Raw genomic sequence first — 16533 nt, forward strand, 5'->3', positions numbered from 1 at the left:
TAAATGCTAATAAATAGTTTTAAGATGTAGTTGGGTTTCAAGAATTACAAATACATTTTGTTGCTTACCATGAAGCTGCATACCATGATTACTGTAAAAGACTTGCAAACGATTGTAATGATTTTGTTACTGCATTACTGGCTCTCGTGTACAAAACTATTTCCTTTGGTTAACACAATTGATTTACAAGTGTTTATAATATTGTACATAAAGTTTACAACACCCTGAATTTGATCTTAATTAGCTCATTTGGTAATCCACCTGGTCATACACTAACAAATATAATTTCAACCTGTCTATTATATTCTATTACTATTTTGAATTGTATAGTCAATAAATCTGCTAAAGCACCCCAAAGTTTACTTATTTGCCCTGTATTTAAACATTTCCGATGACCTTATATGGTGCAACGCTTCCTAAACGGTAAGGTGCGATTGGCGGCCACTCACGTCAATCATTGTAGACCCACGCGCATGCGCATTCGAGCCATGACAATTGTTGATAATCAACTGGAGTTATTTTTTTGCTTTGGAGTGAAATTATTTTAAGGCAGGCCCTTCCCCTCGGGGGGCTTTCGGAACACATCACAACGGACGTAAAACACCGATTTGTATGAAGGGCTAATGGAAAATCCCAGAGATATGGTAAGAAAGAATTTATTTATCCCGCTTCCTTGATTTAGCGTAGTTAGCGGCTAGCAGTGTTAGCCGTCCTCTTTGTTTTGGTTGTCAGAAACAGATGCTGCTTCTCACACAAACTACACTATTTATTTTTCTAAAACCACCTGAAACAGCCTGCTTGTTTTGTAATGGCTCATTTAAACCAGCTGTCTCGTTAAATGTTGTAAATTTAACTGGTTATCTGTGTGTTTTGTGGTGCTAAAATCCCCTCACAGGCCGATGTATGTGTATATGTTTGTGTTTATGCTCGTATTTCAAATCGTAAAAAAGTTAACAGCATTTTTTGGAGAAAAAATACTTTATCCTTGAACGTTTGGAGCATTCAAAATGACTAAAAAACCCTGTATTGTTAGACAGTTCATTGGGTTGAACCGTAGTCTGTTTGTTTGTGTTTTTATAGCTCGTGTATCTTATGTGTTTTTATCTTGTGATATGGCCATCAAACCATTTTAAATGGTTTATGGGAATGTTTAAAGGTATGGATCTGGGTGAAATTGTATTTTAGATAGAGGAAATGGACGTTTAAATAAAATAGGGAAGAGATGTGAAATAATTCATTTTTAAATACGGTCTTGTCCAAATCATTTTCCATTGCACCAGTCAGCGATGAAAATATTTGTAAATATACCTAAATGTTTGTTTGTAAATGGCAATAAAAACTGTTCTTCCTGAACTTTTGGTATATCCTGTCCTCAAGTGCCCTGTGGGGATATTGAGTGCTGCTACCCCCTTTTAAATACGATATTTCCTTTTTTGTGACCTGTGAGAGACTGCAGTTGATCTGCTTTCCAATTCCCAGCTTATTTATAGTTAAACTACTGAATATTATAGTTAAGACTAGTATTAATCATCCTTTATAACAGTCATATTATATCAAAGGGTGTCATTTGAGGGACCTGTATTTTCTCAGCCTTTTCTTTAATTGATTGGTCCCTTTTCTTGTCACGCAAAGGCTGAGCACACACCCCGCTCCGAGCGGAAGAGGAGAGATTCATTCGGGATGTTTGATGGGTATGACAGCTGCAGTGAAGACAGCAGTAGCAGCTCTAGCTCGGAGGACAGCGAGGATGAGGTGCCGAGCATCCCCGCCAGCCTTCCTATCATCAAAAACAACGGCCAGGTGTACACCTATCCTGATGGAAAAGCAGGAATGGGTTAGTCATTTACATATCCAACTGGGATCCAAGTTTTATATCTGAAAATTAGTAAATTAAGCGTTTGGTTCCAAAATGAAAGAACCCCTTTTTAAAATTTTTGTTAAAATATGTTTATTATTATGTTAACATGTTTTTATTGTGCTACCAACTGCAATTTGATTGATATTAATTGGATTGCACAATCAAAAAATGAGATTTTGGAACCAAACTCTTAAAATATTTTTGGATTTATAAAAGCTCCTGTATAGCTCAGTGCAAAAAGTCATGGGTTTAAAACCAGCAAACACACATACTGATGAAACATTTTAAATGTTGTTTAATAAAAAATGTAAATGAAAAAAGCAAAATAATTCTCTAAGTTGTTTTGGATTAAAGCATTTACCAAATGTAAATGAAAGAACGACAAAGTTATGGTGTTAAAGAATAAATAAATATTACAGATTCCACACTTAACAAACATAATATGACATTGACTTGTAAAAAAAGATGTCCTTGCTTTTACTAAAGCACACAAGATGCTGTCTAGAACATTGTGTTCCATTCAAAACCTCATTGTATTTCTGCAAATATTATTTGATTATGAGATTTATACCATAATATAATACTTGAAATATATTCTAATATATACATTGAAATATTTTATAATATATTATTTGAATTAAAGGGATAAATTACACAATAATGAAAACTCTGTCATCATTTACTCACTCTTATGTTGTCACAAACCTGTATACATTTCTTTGTTTTGCTTAGCACAAAGGAAGATATTTGCAATGAAGCAGGAAACAAATGCACCATTGACTTCCATAGTAGGAAAATATCTTACTATGAAAGTCAATGGTGGTCAAAAACGGTTTGGTTAAAAACATTGCATAAAATATCTTCCTTTGTGTTCAGCTGAACAAAGAAATCTATCCAGGTTTGTAACAACACGAGGAAGAGTAAATTATGACAATTTTAGTTTTTTGGGTGATCTATCTCTTTAAAGGGCACCTATTTCCTTTGGTGTGTAAGAGTGTATTAGTACATAAGTATGTTAAAGATATGCAAAGGTACAAACCCCATAGTAAAGATTACGCAAGTTATCGTCTCTTATAAACCTCTTTTCTTGGACTACAACAAACACACAGATTATAAGAAACAGTTTAGTTCCTGGGATTGGTGATGTAGACAAGATCGACATTATCATAATTCCTCCTGCGTTGTCTCACAGCCTGTAAGTTAACTCCTGTTAGCATTGCATTGTGACCGAATCTTTCAAACATGGTAAGGAGCTTCACATTTCTGGCTATTCAAGCCAATCAGAATGTACAGATTAGCTAGCCAAATCTGTGCGTTTAGGAAGATAGTGAAATCTGGAGCTAAAAAAATACAGTATGTGGTAAATAATGTTGTTTTTTAGCAATTAAAAGGGTGCTCTTTAAGAAAAATTTTTTACTGAGAAGTGGATAAAGATAGTATTTTCAGTAGTGGTCCTCATACCAACACAAAAACACACCTGTTTTTCTGCATCTGAGCTGTGTTGTATGTAAAATAGATGTTTGATATTTTTTCATTTTTTTTCATTCAGCGACCTGTGAGATGTGTGGTATGGTCGGTGTCCGGGATGCTTTCTACTCTAAAACGAAGAGATTTTGCAGCGTGTCCTGCTCCAGAAGCTATTCCTCCAATTCTAAAAAGGCCAGTATACTGGCGAGACTTCAGGTAAATATTCATGGACTGCTGGAGAAATAGATTTGTTCATGGCCTTTATACAAGGACTTTCTTAAAAGGTTTATGTATTTTGCTTGTGTCCTATCAAGGGTAAACCACCAACGAAAAAGGCAAAGGTCTTACAAAAACAGCCTTTAATGGCAAAGTTGGCAGCTTATGCACAGTATCAAGCAAATCAACAGAACCAAGCTAAATCAAAATCAGGTACAGAATTGAACTGTAATAATGATGTTATTGTCTGTATAACATTGTCTGCTCAATACTTACTTAACGTGTTTGTATGGAGTTCGAGTTATCTGTATAGGACATTAATATTAATATATATTGATCCTAACTCTTTGGGTTAACTGGATTTTCTGCATCCTCTCTGCTCCTCTTTTTTTTTTATTGTTAATAGCTTTTATAATAATTAGTTTTTTCTCATGCAGTGGTTCCTGTTGAAGGCTTTGACTGGGGCCAGTACATCTGTAGCAATAATCTGGTTGGGGCACCAGTCAGCTGTTTTAAACACGTGAGTACAGTGCTTTGATTAAAACCCCAATCTTTTGGCTTTGTTATAAAATATAAATACTGGATTTGTGTGGTCATTTTTTAGGTGCCCATGGGTTTGTGTTGGGGTGACATAACTGAAGGAGTAAGAGTGGAGGTCCTCAATTCTGACACAAACCTCTCCACAAAAGTTTACTGGGTAGCAGGGATTATTAAACTTGCAGGTAAAGAGTCCACGTTTTATATGACAGCTGTTGTTTGTGATAACTCTCCTAGGTATTACATGTCAAATATATTTTTCATCGCTTTCAGGCTTTAAAGCTCTCCTGCGTTATGAAGGTTTTGATAACGACTCAAGCAAAGACTTCTGGTGTAATATGTGTATCCCAGAAGTCCACCCTGTTGGATGGTGTGCTTCTAGTAGAAAGCCACTGGTGCCTCCTAAATGTATGTACAACATATACAGATCAAGCAGGTTGCTTGAACCATTAAATGTAACTGTTACCAAATGAGTGATTTTCCTTTTATTTCCTTTAACAGCCATCCAGCATAAGTATTCAAACTGGAAAGCGTTTCTCGTGAAGCGACTCACTGGAGCCAAAACTCTTCCACAGGATTTTGCCACAAGGGTAAGGCGTTGTTGTACCCTAGCAGACATTATAAAACTTCTCAATTAGATCTGGATAAACCTGTAGTACAACATCTACTTGTTACATATGCGTCAGTCATTAGATTTAAAGGTGTTACGGGTTTACAGTATCAAAATCTATGCAGTAGTATGTAAACCTAATTGAAAGTTGTCAACCCCTTTTAAAGGTGCATGAGAACATGCAGTACCCATTTAAGAAACTGATGCGTGTGGAAGTGGTTGATAAGACCCACCTGTGCCGGACTCGCGTCGCCCTGGTGGAGCAGGTGATCGGTGGGCGTCTGCGTCTGGTCTACGAAGAGAGTCAGGATGGCACTGATGACTTTTGGTGTCACATGTTCAGCCCACTCATCCACTCTATTGGCTGGTCTCGAAGCATCGGACACCGTTTCAAAAGATCCGGTCAGTGAAATGATAAAGATGTTGATTTGTTTTGTGTGTTCACACTACTTGTGATCTCACTTCAGTTTAATCACACATTTTTAAGGGGGTCGCACACTGGACCATAAGCATGCGTTGTGCCATGAATCTAAAACAATCTAGTTGCATACTTTAACAAAAAAATAACATCATATTTATCCCAAATCGTTAACGATTAATATAGGCTGCTAATGCATATTTTGCATATTGAAGTAAATGCTAAGCTTGCGATATTTAATGTGCACTTCCGGTGTGCGATAGCTACGCTACGCGACGCAACGCTTTTTTTTTTTGGTGTGCAACCACCTTTAGCCTCATTTGTAATCGCTTTGTATCAAAGTTTTTAATAAATGTAGATAGAAATGGTGATAAGTGTCCATTTTCTCAAGGACAATTTGATGAGTTTGTGGCTAACAAATCTAAAATTGTAATGTTGCTGTCTGCAGAGGTGATGAAGAAAATAGAGGGTCTGATGGATGCTCCTTCACAGTTGTTTGTTAAGGTATTGTTTTTTTTATTTTATTTCTTGTTTTTATATTCCCTTGCGTTTACTGGCTTACGTGTCATCTTTTAAATCCACAGGTTAGGGATGTGGACCAGAGCGGTGAATGGTTTAAAGATGGGATGAAGTTAGAGGCGATCGACCCCCTCAATCTTTCAGCTATATGTGTTGCTACTGTAAGAAAGGTAAAATGCCAGTCATTTCTTTTAAAGGGCGAGTAAAAAGTTTAAAACAAAGGAATGTTAACACTCCTATATTCTTATAACGTCTTTGAGGTGTCTCAATGGCCAAATATAGAGTTGTTAATATCTTTAGTATTTATGATGTAATAATAAGAGAGAGTATAGTCAGTTTTTTATGTGTATGCGAACGTACGTGTACGATTGAATGAACAGCCTAGCGAAGTAGGAGAGAGCGGGGCACAATCTAACGCTATTTGTTTTTGGCTCAATCATTAAAAAATATTTGAGTTTGATTAATTATATTTTTACACAAGCAACACACATAACCCTGCTACAAATTACCGTTTGAAGTTTGTTTTGCTTACCATTCTTGGACAATTATACCAAACGTGAGCGCAGTGCAAACATTACAACTTACCCCATAGGTGGGGTTAATTGTAACAGGCAAGGGATTAGTTATAACACTTGCTAAAAATTAAGTTTGCAGGCAAATATTTCAATGCTATTTTGTCAATATACTTGAAGTGGATATTGTTTATTATATTTCTTTCTATAATAGACAGGTATTTACACTCTTCATCCCTCATCTAACCATAGTTTAGTTATAAATGGATACAAATGTCTTAATATGTAAGAAAAAGCAGTACAATTATGACACAAATGTTTTTTATATGTGACCCAGTCTGTAAAAACCATAAAGTCTCAAAATCAAATTCTGAGATAATGAAAATCAAAGTCTGATTTTAGCCATTCATTTCATTATGATTTCAATCTTTGACGTGACCTTATTCAATCAATATTAAAGATATGAACAAAAATAAATTTGACACATGATTTTTGATAAGACAGGCACATTTATTTTGTTGGCAGCCAGCAATAATTCATGTGATGCCTATTTAAAACAACGGCAAGAATTATGCTAACATTAGCTTTTTCATATAATAAGTGCTGAGGGGTTAGTTGTAACACAGCTTTACAATTAACCCCGCTGGGTCAAAATATTTTCAAGCCCACCAAAAAGTTGTTTAGAGCTGCAGACATATTTCAAAACGATGCTATGTTTTAGTCAACAAGACAACGATTAACATGACATGGCATTGGATTTGGTATCTAACACACCCGACTCAGAAACCGAAAAAAAACATATGATGAAAAAATTTACTTGCGTGCCACCAAAACACTCATTCATCAATAACTCTCTGGAAAAACATTATACATTTCCATAAATTTGCTGAAGATCGTCTTTTGGCAGTGTGAAAAAAATACCGGAAAAACAAATCGCTGAACCCTGTGCAACAATGTAAACAGTCAGTGTTACAACTAACCCCGCGTTAGTTTTTCCCCCGCGCACCCCTATAGTTTATTTGACTCGTATGTGTTTAGACAAAATGGATTCTATCTCTTTGGCTACATACTACATTCTCCTGTAAGCGCGACCTGTACATACAGTGTACACAGGGTTTCAAAATTCTGGGGATGTGCATACACTACGTGCGTAAAGCTGCATCAAATGCTGTTTAGTTTTTGTGTTGCCATGAAAATTATTAAAATATAATGCCCACCCCTAATGTGACAGAAAAAAAAATATATATATATTTTGTTTTCCTGCTCACAGGTATTGGCAGATGGATACCTTATGATCGGGATTGATGGTTCTGAGGCTGCTGATGGCTCCGACTGGTTCTGCTATCACTCCACCTCTCCCTCCATCTTTCCTGTCGGCTTCTGTGAAATTAACAGCATTGAGCTCACACCCCCGAGAGGTGCGTTTTCTATCTATTTCATCACGTTCCTCTGATCGGATCACTTTTCTAATGAATCTGAAACTGCTCCACAGGGTACACCAAACTCCCTTTCAAATGGTTTGACTACCTCAGAGAAACAGGTTCAATTGCAGCCCCTGTGAAGCTCTTTAACAAAGTAGGTACTCATGGGTAAAAAACGGATTTAGGCTATCATCTTCTTCTTTCTTAACTGAAGTATATCATTAACATCCTCCGAATGCTTTTTTGCAGTTGTTAGGCAGCAATGTGACTTTGTGTTGTGTTTTTTCATTGAAAGCTTGCAACAGTGATACATATCACATCAGCAGATGAAACATTGTGACTTCTCATAAAAGAGCTTTTATGAAACATACACTATGTTTTCTATGTCAAGATGATTTGATTTCTGAGTTAGTCCTTTTCTTGCCTGCTTTCAGGAAGTGCCGAATCACGGCTTTCGTAAAGGGATGAAACTGGAGGCAGTGGACCTGATGGAGCCACGGCTGGTGTGTGTTGCCACGGTGACCAGGATCGTCCACAGACTCCTGCGCATTCACTTTGATGGTTGGGAGGATGAGTATGATCAGTGGGTGGACTGTGAGTCTCCAGATCTCTACCCTGTGGGCTGGTGCCAACTGACTGGATATCAGCTCCAGCCACCCGCTACACAAAGTAAGTGAACATTACAGGACATTTGGACTCCAAGCAACACTTTTTTGCCATTTTAGTAATGTGTTTTTTTTTTTTTTGTTAAGATTAATTACTGACATGCATTGCAGTGTTTTTCACACAAGAGCCAGTTATAAAATTATTTTCAATAGGCTTTCGTATATAAATATATGCGGTTATGTTAATGTGGACATTACCAAGATGTAATCTAAATTGTGATTTATACGTCATCTGAAAGCTAATGTTGCCTTTAAAGTTGTCTAAATGAATAAATAATAAATATTAGGGGTGTCACCATTCTCCAAATCCTCAATTCAATTACATTTCGATTCTAAGGCCACGGTTCGATTCGGTGCTCGCTTTTTATTTTTTTCTTTGAAAGCACAAAAAAATGCTATACCGTTTTTACACTAGACTTTTATGAAATATAATATCTGACCATGAACCCGAAGATGCCCTGCTATGTAAGTCGTGCTGCCAGTGGAAAAATATGGTACATGCACATACATGATAAAACGAAACTTCCTGTCAGTACATTGCACCTTAAAAACGCGCTATTATTACCGTCAGATGAGATTGTGAGACTATACCCCAATAAGGCATGTTTAAATTATGTTTTCATAACTCTTCAGCAACTGAAATAAGTTGTTGTGAAACTTAAACAGATCTCAGTTCAGAGAAACGACTGGTCCTGGCACAGACGACGTTCAGCTGAAGGCTGAAAGCGCTCGCTATTTTTTTTTCCCCATGTAAAGATCAGCTCGCATGGTGTCTCCTGCATCTGCCATGCTATCTTTTGACTGGCTGTAGTTAGCAAAGTTAGAGGAGGTTGACTCCCAGCACTCAACACGTGTGTGTTTTTTCCCGCTTGGCAAGCCGACCGTACGTGACATGGGAGCCGGCAGCATCGACGATGTCATTTTTTAATTCAAAGTTCGAGGTTGTGACTTACAGCGCATTCACACAGGGCAAAAGCGTTAACGCTTATCGGAAGGCTGGTCTGAAGCGTGGCTAACAGCCAATCACAGTGGCCGCAGCACATGCTCCGGTCTTTCATAAACGTAATTGGCTGGCTCTCCCTAGGTTATTTGCATAAGACAATCTGAGTGGCTGACGCTCGCATTGCCACTTGAAAAGTTGAGAAATGTTCAACTTCTGCCGCGAGCAACGGCAGTGATGCGGCGCCGACGGATCCACAATTCAGTTCGCCAACGCTTGACTTCAACCATTTAAAGTCAATGGGAAGCATAAACGCTTACGCCTTGTGTGAATTTGCCGTTCATTTCGATCGATTTCTATTTAAAATCATGTGCAGCATTTAAAATCGAAATCGTGACACCCTTAATAAATAATAATAAATTATTAATAATAAAAATAAATTAATAAAGTCTTTAGCGACACACATTACTAATGATAAATATATATATTTTTTTACATGTATACGGTAGAAAATGTACAAAATATCTTCATGGAACATTATCTTTACTTAATATCCTAATAATTTTTGGCATAAAAGTTTGTCTTTTTTTTGACCCATACAATGTGTTGTTGGCTATTGCTACAAATATGACTTATGAGTTTTTCTGGTCCAGGGTCACAAATAATATTGCTATTTTTTAATGTAATCACATCTTTTTTATTTTATTTATATGAGGTTTTATTTATTATCTGTGTCGAGTAATACTGTTACTTTTTCCCTCAGCCATGAGAGAGGCACCACCGAATGTCTCGAAACAGAAAAAGAAGACTGCACAGTATAAGGGACAAAAGAAAAGTGAGTCCTATTAGTTTTTATCTGGCCACCTCTCTCTCTCTCTTTTCCTCTCCACTCATCGATCACTGATTTGGGGGGCAAACTGGTCCTCTGTTTTTTCTCTGGCTTGGGATTGGTCTGGTTCTGCTTGATGGTCTGTGGCAGTTGTCATGACTCAGTGGGGTTCTAGATAAGCACAGACAACTTTAGCCAGTATCACCATCATCAGTAGCAGCTGAAAAGAGTGTCACGCTACCTCAGGGTGAGAAGAATCTGAGCAAGACAGAGGTCAGGGGTCATAATGTTGTGGGTATGCTTCAATCTGAATCACCCTTCTGTCCATTAGAAATCAAATTAAGGTTAAGCTCTCACTTGAAATTTGGACTCAGTGGTAGGGGTGGTCTACAGTGGAGTGGAGTTCGGTAGCCTGGGTAACTCAGTAACCTCGGTAACTTCAGTCTGGCTTGGTGTTTAGAGAGGAAGATTCCAGTTGGGAGGAGGCCGATCGGTTTGGGTGGGCCTCTGAGGAGGAGGAGCTTCTCGGGTGATGAAGAGCAGACCCCGCCCCATTACCTATCCCACTTCTCTGGGTCCGGGCGACCTCCCACTTCAGGTGTAGAGCATGATCACGCTCTCAACTCAGGTAATTCAATTCTCCATCACTCAGCGAGAGGGCGCCACTGAGCTCATTTCTGTTGAACTTTTCAGGTTGGCCGGTGCGGAGTGCAGTTTTAGTCATCGGGTGTTTGGGTAATTTGTGCAGCATATATCAGTTACCAAAGTTGCATGATAAGGGAGGGAAGTATAAATTGCAACTACTTTTTTCCTAGTTTATAGACTTGCGTGTGGTCCGTTTACACCCACAACTGTATTGACTCTGAATTCTTTAATTCAGTTTAGTTAAGGATGCTGTGAATTAATAGGGTGTGTACATATAACACATTGATTTTTGGGTGTTAAATGTTACAGGTAAGTCTACTGAAACAACACATTTCTGCATGAAAATTGTGGAGTAAATACTATTGCCCGATATGTCCTGAACTACAGTGAAGGACTCTCTCTCTCTCCCAACCACATCTGGTCACACAATGCACTTCTGTTTGACGACTTATTGTGTCTAATATGTGTGTGTGTCTGTGTTTTGTTAATTTAGTGGTTGGGCGATTGTTTTTTTATGACCTATACCGATATCAAGAAAGCAATGAGGCCGATATAAATCATGCTGGCTTCATGTTATCTTCATGTCAGATCATGTTAGCATAATGTTAACCTCATGTTAAAGCTCACATAACACACGCTATTGCTGCATTTCTGATGTTAATCTGGAGTACCTATAGAGTAGTATGACATCCTTTATATCTCCGAAGAGTCAGATTTATAAAAGAAAAATTAGCTTTACCGAATCTTTCCGATAACGTAAAAAAAAACGAAGAAGGAGGAGTTACTACCGCGGGAGGAGCGAGTACGTGTCATGCAACACTATACAATACTGTTTATCTTATGATTCACTACATGTTCATGTCATTTATATAATCTGCACGTGCCTATTTCCAACATATGACAGAAGTCTTACTCGCCGCATGCAACTCATGACCCGGTTGGGACTTTTCAATGAAATCCAGCGCATCAAACACACACGCAAAACTCCGCTTCTACCCCGGATAATAAACTATATCCATTGTTTCCATAAGGCTGGCTTTCTTCTCCTTACATCCAAAAACACACTTCTTCTTTTGTGCCATTGTTGAGTCTTGAAATTGAAACAAAGCTATCGCGTGATGTGATGTTTGTAAGTTCTAGTGTCTCCCGCTGATTGACCGGTGGGCGCCGTTTTCCGTGGGAAGCGCCCTTATAAATAAGTGATAGGTACAGAAACCCCTGAAACGTCAGCTGGGCCTGTAATGGAAAAAAATTTCCGAAACTTGTACAAACCCTGGCTAAGTGCATTCGGCACAGAAATACTCTGTAACACGCCCAACTGCGTTTTTGAGACTTTGCCTACGTTTAGCATGAGGAAACACCTCTATAACTGTGTTAATAAGTCAGAATGCATGAAATACCATTGAACCACCCCTTTAAATCATGTTAGCCTAATGTTAAATCATTCTAACTTCATGTTAACTTTGTCAGATCATGTAATCATAATGTTAACCTCATGTTAAATCATGTTAGCGTCATGTTAAATCATTCTAACATCATGTTAACTTCATGTCAAATCATGTTAATTATATGTCAGATCACTTTAACTTCATGTCAAATCATGTTAGCTTTATATTAGCATAATGTTAACCTCATGTTAAGTCATGTTAGCGTCATATTAACTTCATGCCAAATCATGTTAGCATAATGCTAACCTTATGTAAAATCATGTTGGCTTCGTGTTAAATCATGTTAGCTTCATGTTAACTTGATGTTAAATCAGGTTAGTTCTGTGTTATTTCATACTACACTCTAAAAAAACAAACGGTGCTATATAGCACCAAAACTGTTGATTTGAATCGTAACCATAGAAGAACCGTTTTTAGTGCCATATAGCACCAGTGAAGAACCGGTGAAGCACCTGTGTAGAACCATATAGGGGCCATATAGCACCACATTTGGTTCTACATAGCACTATATGGTTCTACACAGGTGCTTCGCTGGTGGTTCACCGGTGCTATATGGCACTAAAAACGGTTCTTCTATGATTACGAGCAAAGAACCACTTTTGGTGCTATATAGCACCGTTTGTTTTTAGAGTGTAGCATAAGGTTAACCTCATGTTAAATCATATTAACATTATGCTTACAGGAAGCTTACATGATTTGGCATGAAGTTAAACCTCATGCTAAATAATATTAGCTTCATGTTAAATCATGTGAGCTTCATGCTAATTCATACTAGCTTAATGCCAACTTCATGCCAAATCATGTTAACTTCTCTAAATCATGTTAATTTATACTTGCTCCATGCTAGCTTTCTTCATGCTAGCTTCATGTTGAATCATGTTGGTTTATCATTTATAAGTTTTTGAAAAATATTTACAAGACACGCGGTACTGTTTGTTTAAGACTTTGCTGCACACCAGAATGTTGTTGTGTGTAACGATGTAACGTCACGTTAAAAGTGAATAATGATTGGCCATTTTACTCTGTCGCACTTTGGCTTTACATCTGAATCATTATGAACAACAAGTTTATTGGCTGATTTAAAAAAATAAATAGATCTATGACTAATAGTAGCACCATATGTAGACAGCACCTGAATCTATATATCTGCAATATACTTGTGTTTTTGGTGACTAAAATAATATATACCTACCTTTTGCTTTTGCATCACAGTGTAGTGGCACACCTATCTCACCTTTTTTCTTTATGGCTGTAAATCTGATCCACATGTGACTTTGCCATCCACATTTCATTTTAGAGATCAAATTTTCTCGTGTCTTATTTTTGTTTGCCAGAGGCCTCACTGCAGTTGAAAGAGGAGACTCCAGAGATCGATGAGTTCACCTTCTCACAGGGCATCTCAGACCAGGAGAGCAACGGCTCAGGCAGTTATTACATCCGACAGGAGCCCTGAGCATCATCAGCCATCAGAGGCTCCACCTCACTGCCAACAGCACTGGAAAAAAATCCCACTTTAAGCGATGCACACGAGACCTGGGACATGAGACCGTGATTTCCCATACACACCAGGTCTCTCTGTCTTTCTCTCTTTTTTCTTTTCAGGTTGAAGAACAGACATTTGATCTGAGAGAAAACAGTGCATAAATAGGGAATTTACTGAGATACTGACTTTTCGCCCTATGGACTTTTTTTAATTTTTGGTTTTCTCCTTAGTGTTCGTTGTACTTGAAGTTCTTGGCTTTTTCCTGTTTTTTCTTTTTTTGGTGAAAAAATATTTTTTTTTCAGTACCACGTGTTCTCGCGCTGTTTTTCGTTGGTTTTGGATGGGTGTGCATTTGATAAAGAGTGGTAGAAATCTATATTGAGACAGTATATCGTACGTGTATGACATTCATATTAAACACACTCACACATTCACATAGAAATATTTACACACAGAGATATGAGGGATGATGGTATCCGAAATCAAACCTTACTGGTATGAAGAGTAGACTAATGGAAACACACTCAATTTGCACTACAGGGACAAAAATCTGTATTGGCTTGTAAAATGACTTTATCGTATTACGTGATTATTAAATGTGATTATAGAAGTGGGATGTGCTCAAGTCAAAAGTCGAGATTATATGCAAAAAAAAACAAAAAAATTTTATTTGACGCCAATTAAGAGCCATTTTTATATCAAAGAGTTTAAGTATTTTGTGAGCCACAGAATAAATGTAAGCAATCGTTGCTATCTCAACACTACCTTTCTGTCATCTTTAATGTGACAGCACAGTGGAGGATTCTTCTGGAATATGTTTATAGTCATAAAAAGCGAACAATTTAGCGCCAGCATCTTTTTTTACCAGCCCTCGTGTCTGTGCAGAGATCAAGCGCTAACTCGAGAGGATTCGTGCATCCCATGTATTTAACTTAAATCACAGCATTCATTCCAGACATTTGTACTACCTCTGTAAACAAGCGGTTTTTAATACAATCAAATTAACCTCGCTAAGGTTGCAATAGGGTAGTTTTCATGCTCCGTAGGAAAGGGTCTATTCATTTACATTTTATGCAAACAGAAAAGTATTTACACACTTCGATATCTACACATTGTTTATATTTGTATCATAGCATGAGTCCTCGACGTGGAAAAAGAATGTTATGCAATAATGTCCGTTGTTGATGTGTTTTTTTTTTTGGGGGGGGGGGGTGTTTTACTCAACAACAAAAATCACACAAGTCGTATATATAGACTAGGTACATATAAAATCAAATATATTGCAAAACTGTGACGATTTTTTAAAAAGTTAGACTTGAGCTTTCCCTGTGTATATAATCTTTATATCATCATAGAGAATACAACCAATATTACATTTGCATAGTTGTTTATCTTAGTATAATAATCCGCTCTATTCAGTACCAGTAAGGTTGTTGGTGAACTCTCAGGAAACGTATTTCATTGACTTCTGCTTTATTCAAAGATTGGCGGCTAAGTGCTTCTGAAATCATTCAGTTCGATTACGATGCTAAAGTTTTGTTTGTTATTTGAAGCTCCTGACAAATGTGACTGCGTCATTTTCATTTTTTCATTTCATCCTTACTCTCATTCAATGCTTTCCGAAGGTTGACAAGGTGGTCAACCAGATCCATGTTAAATTATGGTTCATTGTATAAAGGATCCCCCTCTCCTTTTGTAATTTACTCTTTTTAACAAAATATTTGTACTGTTTTCGATTCAGTTTTAGTTTCGTTGTTGTTGTTGTTGTTGTGTTGTACAGCATGTGTAGATTTCAAAATCTAAGGCACTGTCATTTATTTAATTTGTCAAACTGGGACTTCACATCACGTTTTACATTAGCTGCTGCAGCAACTACATACTTTTCGTTATGTTGGTACATATATTTGTTTTTTTTTCTTCTCATAAACCCCAACCATACCATCAGGATTTAGGTACACACTGGTTACGATCACGTATAAAGCTTGCTTTTTTTCACAGAAAGACCAAAATCCCTCAATCGTTTGCAATTATTAAAACATGACTGTTGAGGCAAATCTAGCTGCTACCCTCAGATTTTAAACTTTTACGCACAACTTCACCTTTAAGTAAACCCTCTCTCTCTTTCTCTCTCGTTAGCAAAATTGATGCCTTATCCTCCGTGTCGTTTTGTCTCGTAAGAAAAGCTATTGATTTCAAAATAGAAACAGATTATAAAATAGAAACGAAACAAAAAAAATATGTTGTCCAGTAGCGTGATGAGTATCAGTGCATGCAGCAATGTGAGAATCTTACAAGGGCCAGTCGCTGTTCTGGTCTTGATACTAACACGGGTTTTTGTGACGTTCCCTCTGTCCTCAGTAATCACATCATGGTGCTATATATATATATATATATAAAAAAAATATATATAATACATATATATATTTGATAACTCATTCATTAGGTCTATTAAAGGAGAGTTAAGTCTGTAATTATATGTTGGAAAGCCGGTGATTATAACTTCAAATCTGTATTTTTGGATACGATTAGCCGAATCATTTGATATATTGAAAAAACTAACGTCGACCCTCATTGTACTTAGACGTGAGGGTGTTGGATTTGTAACTTTTTTGATAGTCTCTGTATCCTGGTATCTTTATTTCTAATGATGATGATGATGGTGTGCTGTGATATATATATACATATATGAATATGAATATATATATATATATATATATATAATAGGGTTTGATAGCTTGTATGTATATAGTCCAACTGTGGGGGAAAACTTTTGTTGATTTGAATTTTATGCTCATTTGTTTACAAGCATTCAAACTGTTTCCGCATGGCTGTGAAAATTGTATCTGTTGAATTTGAAAAGAAAACTTTTTACACTGAATTAAAATGATACTAAACGTTGTTTGGTTTTCCCTTATTGGGACGATACAAGTGACCTAATCTAAAAATCCTGCGGGCATCATGCATA

General features: G+C 37.1%; 1 protein-coding gene across 2 annotated transcripts; it reads left to right on the forward strand.

The window, feature by feature from the left end:
- Window positions 1–476: 476 nt before the first annotated feature.
- Window positions 477–16467, forward strand: mbtd1 (mbt domain containing 1). 2 transcript variants are annotated; one of them, XM_065262989.2, is made up of 17 exons: window positions 477–644; window positions 1633–1834; window positions 3408–3541; window positions 3640–3754; window positions 3979–4061; window positions 4146–4263; window positions 4352–4486; window positions 4580–4668; window positions 4856–5090; window positions 5555–5610; window positions 5691–5795; window positions 7408–7555; window positions 7630–7712; window positions 7993–8227; window positions 9927–9998; window positions 10453–10620; window positions 13420–16467. In XM_065262989.2, the coding sequence occupies exons 1-17, from the start codon at window positions 624–626 to the stop codon at window positions 13536–13538; spliced, it is 2118 nt and encodes a 705-aa protein (XP_065119061.1). In that variant the 5' UTR covers window positions 477–623; the 3' UTR covers window positions 13539–16467. The 2 variants fall into 2 exon arrangements, with proteins under 2 accessions (XP_065119061.1, XP_065119063.1); XM_065262991.2 differs by lacking the exon at window positions 10453–10620.
- Window positions 16468–16533: the final 66 nt, after the last annotated feature.

This window comes from Paramisgurnus dabryanus, chromosome 1, assembly GCF_030506205.2.
Source record: "Paramisgurnus dabryanus chromosome 1, PD_genome_1.1, whole genome shotgun sequence".
NCBI lineage: Eukaryota > Metazoa > Chordata > Actinopteri > Cypriniformes > Cobitidae > Paramisgurnus > Paramisgurnus dabryanus.